At 39.7% G+C, this 12,560-nt stretch overlaps 1 protein-coding gene across 1 annotated transcript in view; it reads right to left on the reverse strand.

Moving 5' to 3' along the window:
• Positions 1 to 12,560, reverse strand: part of KHDRBS2 (KH RNA binding domain containing, signal transduction associated 2) — a 394,032-nt gene that overhangs the window by 160,481 nt on the left and 220,991 nt on the right. Inside the window, exon 4 of the mRNA XM_086743272.1 lies at positions 9,821 to 9,967. Within this exon, the coding sequence (XP_086599398.1) occupies positions 9,821 to 9,967 (147 nt within the window). The remainder of the gene's footprint in view (positions 1 to 9,820; positions 9,968 to 12,560) is intronic.

Here is a 12,560-nt window from a genome sequence, read left to right on the forward strand (position 1 = left end):
CTCTGAGGTGAAAGAGTTTGTAGAGTCTAATGTGCAAGACCATAGCCAACTTCTTGCTACATATTACAGACCTGCTATTAAGAAGCCAGGAGCAATACTGCAGGATTCAAATTTCTCTGCATGAATTTTATCACCTATACCCAAATAATTGCTTCTGATCTGCCACTGGTGAAACACCTACGCTCTAGCAAGAGGAAGAAGCAAGACAAGCCTACAAAATTGGTGATAAATACAAACTCACTAAGCAAGTTGTAAATATTTCTTTAAACTACAGCCATGTCTCAATAGTATGCTCAGATTATTCATCAGTGGAAAAATCCCCAATCATGTTAATATCTCCAATTAATGCGAAAGGCAAAACAAAGGACTGGCTCTGGCAATAAGCCTGTGCCTTTTATATTGATTCCTTGTGTGTTAGAGAGAGATCACCAAGGGATTGCTTTCACAGAGTAAATACCTCTCTGGCCTACCTACAAAGGTCTTCATCCATCCAGAGTGGAAGTATCAACACATAAAGCAGATGTGAGGCTATGAAGTAGCTGTACCACCTTGAAGCAGCTGGGGAACTAAGCCTAGACAAAATATACTTGTTGGTCCGGCATAACAACAGGTGATCCACTCATCATCATACAAATTTAATGACATTTGAGGAATTATGTGCTCTTTTGTGTTGTTATCCAGTTTACAGCTTCAGAGCAGAAAGAACCAGTAGTCTACACTGTATATCAGTAAGTATATAAAAATGCAGTCAGCTGAGAAATACTGGAGTTTAATTTTCAATTAAAAAGGCCATTTCAGTGTACATCTCCACCCCTAAACCTTCACTTTGAGGGATAGCTGTAGAGTTATTTTTATCAAACTTAAAATGAGTGATTTAAACTATGCAAGTACTGCTGCTCTATCAGCCAATATCACAGTTAAGAAAAACTCCAGAGTCTGTAAAAAGTCAAGAACTACTGTCCACGAGTTATGATAACTGTCTTGAGTACACTTGTATTTGAACATATTTATAATAATTTGATTTGATAAGAAATGTTTAGGAAAAAAAGCTGTGAAGTGGTAACGTTCTATGACATTTCAGGCCTTGACAGAATCTCTGAATTTTTCTCCTTGATTATGAAAACTTGTGTATGAAATTGCCAGAGATGTTGCACACTGGGAAAAACAGAACCCAGAACAACTGAAACAGCTGCTCAAACAATTTCCTTATCAGAGTTTTAAAATAATTACCATTGTAATTATTTATTAATGCAAGTACCTTTGCAGAATATGCAAGTATAAATTATTTACTTTAACAGGTATAAAAGATGTCTCTTTTAGAGATGGACCTGTGCTGCTGATCACCATCACAGGAAATATTTTGCCTGCTGAGGTTCTTTGAAAGAGGACAAAAAGACAGAAGCCCCCCCCCCCTCCTTCTCGCATATTATTGGTCATTTAGAAACAAAAGTAAGATTACAAAACCACACAGTGTGAAAGGGTAATAATTAGAGATTTCATATTGTACTGTAGCACAGAAGAAATTCAGATGGCTAATAAAAAATGTGCAAAATAAATGTCATACACCTACATACACTTGCTATAAATCAGGGAAAATTGTGTTTTGACAAAATAATATTACTGTGTGCTGTATATACTACAATACAGTAAGCATAACATGGGATAACAGATCATTAGTAACTTTGGTCTGTAGTATATATGAGTTACTATATATACAGTAAAGGAATGTTTAAAGGTTACCGATTTCTTTTGAAGCATTAGCTAGAGAAAGATCTTCAGGCAATTAAACTCTAAGATTATTTAATTGTTCCCACTGAAGTAATCTAGTATAGAAGTCTGTTTTTAATCCCCTCCAAATCTCAATTTTTTTTTTCATACATACTTCGAGTATTAATAACTTCCAGTATGAAATCAGTACTTTTTTATTTAATTGAAAGGCTCATTTTCCTCAGTAATTTTCCGTCTTTAGTTAGGAAGACCGAAGAGCTGATGCTGGAAGCTGGATCAGTGAGAATACTTATTCTTCTTAAATGACTGGTAAGAAGAGTATTTTAACCAAGGGTATGGAGCAAGGTAAGATAAAAGAATTGAAGCTCATAGAATCATAGAATGGTTTGGGTTGGACGGAAGCTTAAAGATCAACCAGTTCCAATCTCCCTGTCATGGGCAGGGGCACCTTCCACTAGACCAAGTCGCTCAAAGCCCCATCCAACCTGGCCTTGAACAGTTCCAGGGATGGGGCAGCCAAAATTTCACCGTTCCAGTGCCTCACCATCCTCACAGTAAAAAAAAAAAAAACCTGCATTCACCTGCTGCCTCATCACACTAATTCCTAATAAAGAAATCTGATCTGATCCAATAAAATACCCTCAGAAAATACTGAGGTATACAGGCAGATGATAATGAGCGATCGTCCATCAACTGGACTGCATTAAATGACCATGTGTTTATTCCTAGCACTTGAGTGTTGCCAATATGCCTCAATTTAAAGCAGATACAAGTGGCTAGGAAAATACATGCAAATAAGTTGAACAGCAGCTCTTAAAGTGGTAATTGCTTCAATTTCTGATCATCTGACCGCACAGTTGTAAACAATCTTTCTAAAGCGGTTGTGTCACCGCAGCTGCAACCTGCCCTCTACATAATAGCTCTATATTACAGAGCACTCACACATAAAATGAATGATCAGTATCCGCTTCCCCTCCTCATCCCAAGGGATGCTAACCATGTCAGATAAAAATAATCTGCTTAAAGGGATAAAAATGGTTATCAGAAAAAGATTTTGCATATGTTAGGAACTCCTAAAGACAGTATAGCTTCTTACTATATGAAAATAGTAGCTTGTTCAGAAAATATATTTGTATGTTTGGATGTAAATCAGAATGATAAAGTCATAACTGATAAGAATGATATAACATTTAATTGCTTATTAATGGTGAAGAAAGTTTCACAGCATTTAATACCTATGAACCTTTTAAAATCAGCAGAGCTTGAAAAGCTTCTAAGCTATTTCCCCCCAGTACTGGTAATTTTAAACATCTCCCCTTCTAGTTCACTGACCCTGCATCCCATTCTGAAGCACTGAGACATAACATCAGCCATAGGTTCCTCACCCAGACCTAGGTCCCTGGCAGTTTTGGGTCAGAAGTACTTGGCAGTCACATACCTATGGTTTTTACGGAATCTGTGTTGGTCACAGAGGTGAATCTGCACAACACGTCCTCCTCCTAAGCATCCCTACCGTCTGTACTTTGTACGTAGCTAATACTGGATAACTTACATTATGTTAACATCAGTTACAAATTTGAACCTCGACTTGGGGGAGCACATTTTGTTTTTTATCTTTACTAGGTTGCCAAAAAAAAAAGGAAACACACAGTTGTGTTTCAAAACTCTGAAGTCTTAATCTTATTTACTTAATCATGGGTCTTTTGAGCTGTACGTATTTTGATTATATTCAAATTTTCATATTGAGAGTAAATATCAAAATAAAATGGAGCACAGTATCTAGATAGTAATTGGATAGAGGACTCCACCTCAAAAGCCAAAGTTTTGCATAAAATCCACAAAAGATCTAGCAAAGTCATTTGCAAAATAAATCTTATCCACCAGCTAGCAACGCCCCGACAGCAGCTCCCACGCAGACCTCAAGCCATTTGCAAAATGGAACCAGCAGAGAGTAAATGAAGCAGCTTGGTTTTAAAAGTGTGTCAGTCAGCGAACCACTGCAGACGTTTGGGGTTCAGTCATTCATTTAAATGCCTGTTGGAGGGATCTCAACACACCAGCTGAGGCCAAGCTGCCTGCAGCTTTGAAACATGTTAGCATGTGGAACAGCCAGTGTAAATAGCAGTACTTAGCTTCTATCTCTCATTTGGAGATTAAATCTTCACTAGCAAAAATTTTGATACTATTCTTGGGCAAGGTCAAAGGTGAAAATTAAGTAATCACATTTAAATAAAAAGTACTTATTCATTAGAATTTTGCTTCAGTTAATAAAAGTTCAATTATTTTTTTTCCTCAGTCCTATTCTACATTTTTCTCTTTTTCTATTATTAAATTTTAGAGGCATTTATGTTAAAATTCAGTATCATTAAAACTTACGGATCAAGTATAAAAATGTCATTCCATCTTACTGACACAATCTGTGTAATTTCTGGGGGCAATATTTCACTTAGACATCTCAAAATTCATAAGCAATGTGAAAACTCATTTGAATAGTTTATTACATCATTTATTTGGTATAAATAAACCTATTAGGTTCTACTGCTGTCATTCAATTCTAGTCTTCACTGCTGCAATAAATTAGGTCTTATAAACAACAAGACATCATAAAACAAATTCAAGAGATGCTGTAGATAGGGAACAAAAAAGAAATTACCCAGTGTAAACTTTCTGAGTGTAAACCCCTTGACACATACTGTAACCAGCCAGTTAATAATTGCTTTGTAAATTGTTGTAAACCTGAAATGAATAGAGGGGATAAAACTAACACACAAGTCGTAAAGTACAATTGTTACTTGTTTGGAGTGATTATTGCTGCTGCAAATCAAGTTCAAAATCTTGTAACAAAAACCCTATTTTTATATATCCTCCAGTGTAGCTATTATACTTGTGCTGGAAAACACATCTAAGTCTTATCAATCAGTAAAGTGTCACACAAAATATATGCTTGCACAGATGCTGAATATTTACAACAGCAACATGTCACACATTTTAACACAGCTCTGGTCACACTCTATTCCTTCTGCCTTTCTCACCCAGAACAGATTTTCTCAGGCCAGACAGAATATGCAGCGGATATTAAAAATCCAGGGAGCACAGGAATGGGTACCATCACTGCTGTACCATGCTGTCACACGGTAGATCTTTCCCAGAATCAAGAGGACATGCAAAGCTAACTTTAAACAGCAACTTCATATAGAAACAAATTAAAGTTTGGCAAAGTCATGAAACAGAGTTATCCAAAAGACAGATACTGGTGATCTTTGTAATGGCCCTGTTACCATTTTTAGTTATAATACTCCTGTAATACTCCTGATTTTTGAGGAACTTGTAATTTAACTATAAATTTCCTTTCAGTATTATGGTTTGGCAGATTCTCACCACTAACTTGCAAAATGTCATTCCACGTTATGTTGCTAGCATTATGACACTGACCTATTTTGTCCCTTGTATTGTATGTTCAACACAGATTTAGAAATCATGAAAAAAATGTGGGTTTTTTTTTGTTTGTTTTTTTTTTTTGTCTCACGGTTATTTCCCAGCATTTAAAACAATGTTTTATTATCTGAGTTCCCAAACTGGAAGTATAATAGGGGATGGAAAGGGAGAAGCTGAAAGATAGAGTCAACTTGTTTTAAAAGTAGCTTATTTAAGGGTACTCATTTGGTGCCAATAAAACTTATTATTGAAAACAAATATTCACTTCTTTATTTTTAATAATTTTAAGCCATTTTTTTTATTCTTAAAAAGAAGTCTACTTGCTATAATAAATTTGGACATTATAAATACTGTGCTTAAATATTGTATGTGTAATGTATTCTCATTTCCTCCCGCCAAGAAGCCCCGACCAAACAAACGCTTCAATTCTGCCATGAAAATACACGTATGACACATCTGAATATCTCTTATCTTGGTTTCATATTACTTGCAATAAAAAGGCATTTATTGAATCCTTCTGTTATTATGGAGAGATATGAATAGTTATTGTACTATTTTTTTTTATCGCAAATAGAAACAAACTCCCATTATATTTTTTTAAGGAATTAAAGTTCTAACCATTTTTAGAGTTCTAAATAGTCTCAGAATAGACCTCAGATGATAACTCATGTAATTCATAGAATCATAGAATGGTTAGGGTTGGAAGGGACCTTCAAAGGTCATCTAGTCCAACCCCCCTGCAAGGAGCAGGGACATCCCTGACTAGATCAGGTTGCTCAGAGCCTCATCCAGCCTGGCCTTGAACATTTCCAGAGATGGGGCATCCACCACCTCTCTGGGCAACCTGTTCCAGTGTTCTATAACTCGCATAGTAAAAAATTTTTTCCTAATTTCCAATCTAAATCTACCCCCCTCTATTTTAAAACCATTACCCCTATTCCTATCGCAACAGGCCCTACTAAACAGCCTTCCCCCCCTTTATTGTAGGCCCCCTTGAGGTACTGGAAGACCGCTGTCAGGTCTCCCCGGAGCCTCCTCTTCTCCAGGCTGAACAGCCCCAACTCTCTCAGCCGGTCCTCGTAAGAGAGGTGCTCCAGCCCTTTTATCATCTTCATGGCCCTCCTCTGGACCTTCTCCAACAGGTCCATGTCCTTCTTGTGTTGGGGGCTCCAGAACTGGACACAGTACTCCAGGTGGGGTCTCACCAGGGCAGAGAAGGGGAGAATCACCTCCCTCGACCTGCTGGCCACGCTTCTCTTGATGCGGCCCAGGATGCGGTTGGCCTTCTGGGCCACAAGGGCGCATTGCCTGCTCATGTTAAGCTTCTCATCCACCAGCACTCTCAAGTCCTTCTCCTCAGGGCTGCTCTCAATCCATTCTCCGCCCAGCCTGTATTTGTGCCTGGGATTGCCATGACCCAGGTGCAGGACCTTGCACTTGGCCTGGTGGAACTTCATGAGGTTGGCACAGGCCCACCTCTCCAGCCTGTCAAGGTCTCTCTGGATGGCATCCCTCCCTTCCAGCATGTCGACCGCACCACACAACTTGGTGTCGTCGGCAAACTTGCTGAGGGTGCACTCTATCCCACTGGCCATGTCGCTGACAAAGATGTTGAACAGGGCTGGGCCCAGAACGGACCCCTGAGGGACGCCACTCGTGACTGGTCTCCACAGGGACATCGAGCCGTTGACCACCACTCTGAGTGCAGCCATCCAGCCAACTCCTTATTCACCGAGTGGTCCGTCCATCAAACCCATGTCTCTCTAGTTTAGAGAGAAGGATGTCGTGTGGGACAGTGTCAAAAGCTTTGCACAAGTCCAGGTAGATGATGTCAGTTGCTCGTCCCCTGTCCACCGATGCCGTCACCCCGTCATAGAAGGCCACCAAATTGGCCAGGCACGATCTGCCCTTGGTGAAGCCATGTTGGCTGTCACCAACCACCTCCTTGCTCTCCATGTGCCTTAGCATGGTTTCCAGGAGAATCTGCTCCATGACCTTGCCAGGCACAGAGGTGAGGCTGACCGGCCTGTAGTTACCTGGGTCTTCCTTATTCCCCTTTTTAAAAATTGGGGTTATGTTCCCTCTCTTCCAGTCATTGGGGACCTCACCAGACCGCCACGACTTCTCAAATACGATAGCCGGTGGCTTGGCAACTTCATCCGCCAGTTCCCTCAGGACCCGCGGATGGATCTCATTGGATCCCATGGACTTGTGCACCTTCAGGATCCTTAGATGATCCCGAACCTGCTCTTCGAGTACAATGGGCAGTTCTTCATTCTCGCAGTCCCTGCTTGCACCTTCTACAGCTTGGGTGGTGGGACAGGAACTCTTGTCGGTGAAGACTGAGGCAAAAAAGTCATTGAGAACCTCAGCCTTCTCCATGTCCTGGGTAACCAGGACACCAGTTCCCTTCTGGAGGGGGCCTACATTTACCCTGGACTTTCTTTTGTCCCCTACGTACCTATAAAAGCTCTTCCTGTTACATTTTATATCCCTGGCCAGATTCAGTTCTGCCAGGGCTTTGGCCTTCCTTACCTTATCCCTGGCCACTCGCGCAGCCTCTTTGTAGTCCTCCCAGGCTACCTGTCCCCACTTCCACCCTCTATAGGCTTCCTTTTTCACTTTCAGTTGGTCCAGGAGCTCCTTGCTCATCCACACAGGCCTCCTGACCCTTTTGCCCAACTTGTTTTTCATTGGGATGCACTTCTGCTGAGCTTGGAGGAGGTGCTCCTTGATTATGGACCAACTTTCCTGGGCCCCTCTTCCCTCCAGGGCCGCCTCCCATGGCACTTTGCCCATCAGGTCCCTGAAGAGGCCGAAGTCCGCCTTCCTGAAGTCTCGGGCAGAGAGCTTGCCATGTACTTTCCTCGCTGCCCCGTGGATCTTGAACTCCACCATGTCATGGTCGCTGCAGCCAAGGCTGTCCTTTAGTTTCACATCCCCCACCAGCCCCTCCCTGTTGGTGAGCACAAGGTCGAGCATGGCACTCCTCCTTGTCGGCTCCTCTATTGCCTGCAGGAGGAAGTTGTCGTCCACGCATTCCAGGAACCTCCTGGACTGCCTGTGCCCTGCCGTGTTGTCTCTCCAACAGATGTCAGGGTGGTTGAAGTCCCCCATGAGGACCAGGGCCTGTGACCGTGAGGCTGCTCCTATCTGCCTATAGAATCATAGAATAGTTAGAGTTGGAAGGGACCTTCAAAGGTCATCTAGTCCAACCCCCCTGCAAGAAGCAGGGACATCCCTGACTAGATCAGGTTGCTCAGAGCCTCATCCAGCCTGGCCTTGAACGATTCCAGGGATGGGGCATCCACCACCTCTCTGGGCAACCTGTTCCAGTGCTCTACAACTCTCACTGTAAAAAATTTTTTTCTCATATCTAATCTAAACCTACCTCCTTCTAATTTAAACCCATTACCCCTTGTTCTATCCTCCTGGCCAGGTGGCCTGTAACAGACCCCTACCGTGACGTCCCCTGTCCGTCCCCATCCTCTAATCTTGACCCATAAGCTCTCTGTCAGCTCCTTCTCCATCCCCAGGCGGAGCTCCACACACTCCAGCTGGTTGCTGATGTAGAGAGCGACACCCCCTCCTCGTCTCCCCTTCCTGTCTTTTCTAAAAAGCCTATACCCCTCCATGTTGACGCTCCAGTCGTATGTGTCATCCCACCACGTCTCTGTGATGCCAATGAGGTCGTAGCCTTGCTCGTGTGCAAGCATCTCCAGCTCTTCCTGTTTATTCCCCGTGCATTGGTATAGAGACACTTCAGCTGGGCCCCCGACAAAGCCGACTTGCTGGCTGGAGCTACAGGGGTGCTATTGCACCACAGTTTAGGTTTATTTGCACTTATCTGTGATCCTTCCTCAGCTTCTGGACCCTTGGTGCTGGCACTGGCGCCATGCTGACAGCAGTGGGCTGAACTGTGCTCCCCCTCTACTACTACACAAAGCAACCTTTACTTAGTATTTAGTATGCATCTGCTTACATTCTAGGGCAAATTTTAAGCACAAAAATATCATCGAATAAGGTACCAATGTGAAGAAAACAGATTTCAGAGATTTTGATGGAAAATCAATAGACAAAAAGGTAAATATTTCAGAAAGTGATATATTTAGTACAAATTGAACTGAAAAGATTCCCAGCTTTAGAATATATATCTGCACTCTCTTAGCTGATGGAGGATTGCTAAACTGTGGTCTCCATCACGACTGGTTAGTTGAGCAGAAACATCGGAGGAATGTTTTGCTTATGCTTTTTGCCCTACAATAAATTCATTATCTTAATTAGAAAGGTATTTAGATAAATCCTTACTTATATACAAAAATGTTTTTACAGACTTAAATAAAAAAAAAATCTTTAAAGTGTACTCATATTAATGACTAATTTCTGCAACCAGAAAAAGAAGTAATCCACCCTTCCCTCCAAAACGGAAAGCAAAAAACCATGAGAAATGGAAATAATAAAACATCTAGAAAATACATCAGGGGATCAACTCTGAAAATTAATGGCCTATTTGGTATCTCCCTGAGACTAAAGAATGAAAGATGAATGTTCAGCAGAATTTTTTTTTTTTCCCTGGAGCTAAAGGTGCTTAAAGAAGGCATGGATTCAATGCAACAAAAGCATAACCAGTCACAGAAGAATGCTATAAGCCACTTACAGGAACGAGGAACTTTTTTATTTCTTCCAAGGCATGACTCATGCGAGAATACGCCTCCCCAGGTGGAGCAAACACTTCAATTAATACGTGAAGCTCATCACTCAAGTGTGCATATTTGGCTTCTCCACTTTTCCTTAGTTCTTCCTCCTATGAAAAAAAGGGTGGGGTTCATTTAGAAATAGAAATTTACTAATTTTACATTGATTTAACATTTGCAGAGAACATGACAAAAGGACATAATATAAGCAGACTTCTAAACCCTTTGAGAAATAAAAGTCTAGTACAAGCCACTTAAAGATTTAAGAATCAGTTTTGAGTGTCTATATGATAAAACCAGCATAATTATAATCTACAACAGATTTTAATCAGCATGGTTAAAAAATTCTAAATACTCCATAATGAATACTGAAATATGAAATCCATAATGCAAAAGTTGCATTAATCTGCCTGATTCTTAGCTGATCATGAAAAAAAATAAAGACCCACTTAATCATTCTGAAGCACTTTAACAAATGATATTGTTCATTAAAGTCTAACTTATTTGATGAATATCTGTAGGCTGTACATTTTATTACTGCTAAATGAAAGTATGCCCTACTACTTCTAAGTCATGAGGTCTGAGTTTCAGTCCCAGTTCTGATATATGGTACCTATACAATCTAGTGTACCCTGGTTAAGATGGTAATTCACTTCACCAAGGTTTATCTTGACAATCTCTGGGTCCCAGTTTTCCATCTATAATTCTACTTTATGTTAGAGTCATGTTCTGAGACGTCAATCCTCTTTCTTATACAAGGCTTTGACATAGTGAATGTAAATTGTAATACACATTCATAGTAGTTGCCTCTCCATAAAAAGCAAAAATATGAAATAATGATCATGTTAATGACATTGGCTATGACAACACAATGAAAAATTTATGTAATTACTACACAAGATGAGTTGAAAAGTTAGTCTTCAAAAATACTTTGACAAATGTAATTTTGAAGAAAATATGTACGTATAGCCTCATTTTATAGATAGAAAACATAATCACAGGAAAAGAAGTAAACCAATTTGCTTAAAATTTGCTAAGAAGTTATAGCTTCTTAGTACATACTAAAATAATACTTTATGAACATTTAGATATCTAAGATATAAAAAATGTACCAATAGATCACAATTGTTATTTACTTAGCTTATTTAATTATGCATTAATTTTACTTATTTTTGCCTTGTCTAATTTAAACCATTGCTTGACATAAAAAATATTTGCATGATGTTACATTTAAAAAAAATACACTGGTATAGCATAGAGTTCTTTTTATTTACAGTACAAGATCCAGCCCCGAGGACTTTCTGATTTTTTACAGAGCCCTAGATCTGACACCATGATAAGTAAACTTTTTGCAGATGACAACAAAATCGTAACTTAATAAATGTAGCCCATGATTTTATTTTAAAAAGTTGAAAATACACATAATTGTTTTCAACAAAAAACTAAAAATTAAGATAAGCTGCACAGATAGTGGAAGCTTTTTATCTCTCTTTACAGTTAAAATATCTTTGGCATTTCAGTTTATCTCATTGAAATGTCCATAAGAAACAGAGTATAATATAACAGTCTATCACGTGATCATAGAATCATAGAGTAGCTACGGTTGGAAGGGACCTTCAAAGGGCATCTAGTCCAACCCCACTGCAAGGAGCAGGGACATCCCCCACTAGATCAGGTTGCTCAGAGTATTGTTGCTACAATACTTTTCAGTCTTCTGGAAAAAAAACATCTGATTGTAGGTTTTGGAATAATTTGACATGAAGTATTTAAACAGAATTAAGTTTTAACAGCTATTAAGTGACATCCCAGTAACTGCTGAACGTTTATTTCACATTGCTTTTTTAAGATTCTTAAAAGAAACACCAGAAAGCCCCCAAAGCTGTCTTTCAGATGACAACTGCCAACAAATGTCGCAAAAAACATAAACTGGATCTTTTTTTCAAATGTAGAAAAAGGCAAAAATATTGTTTGGCTCATTACTTTGAGGATTTTGCACAGGTAGGACCAGGAATGTGATTTTATAATGCAAACTTGTCTTACAGAAAGTTATGTATATGCTTCGTGGTGGTAACAATGTTTCTCTTATTTTCTCAACAAATTCAGTTATTATTAAAACACACCATTTTATAACCTTTCTAGGTTCAGCATATGCTTTCTGTCACTACTGAGCCATCATTTCTACAGCTGTTAGAAACAGCAGGCTAGGGCCATCAGATCGTCAACATTTATTTCTTAAGATATCTAATAATCGCTTTTTTTTTGGTGTTAGAGAATGAATTTTCACACAGTAGTTCTTCCCCCAACAGGGTAAAACATCAGAAAACTCTTCTTTTGTTGCAAGCATGCATGTTGACAGAGAGAAACTTACATCATTTCAGGGAAAATATTGAAGAATAAGAACTCATAGACCATGAGTTCTGTACCAAGCTTTGCTTCTGAAAATCAGTGAAAATGACTGAGTATTTTAAGACTAAATGTAGCCTTACGTTTAATTGTATGTCAGGTATCAGGCATCTATCAAGCAAAACAACAGACATAACAGGCTCTGGTCAGGAGACATTGGTCTATACGGAAAGCCACACCTACAGGCAGGCAATACAGCTTTCCAAGCGCAGTATGGATGAAAGGGCTCTCCCAGGAGCACGTGAAGTTGGCCAACATCTTTGTAAGTCTTTATTAGGAAGCAGCATAGCCCAATTGCAC

Source organism: Chlamydotis macqueenii, chromosome 3 (genome assembly GCF_036417535.1).
Source record: "Chlamydotis macqueenii isolate bChlMac1 chromosome 3, bChlMac1.mat, whole genome shotgun sequence".
Taxonomy (NCBI): domain Eukaryota; kingdom Metazoa; phylum Chordata; class Aves; order Otidiformes; family Otididae; genus Chlamydotis; species Chlamydotis macqueenii.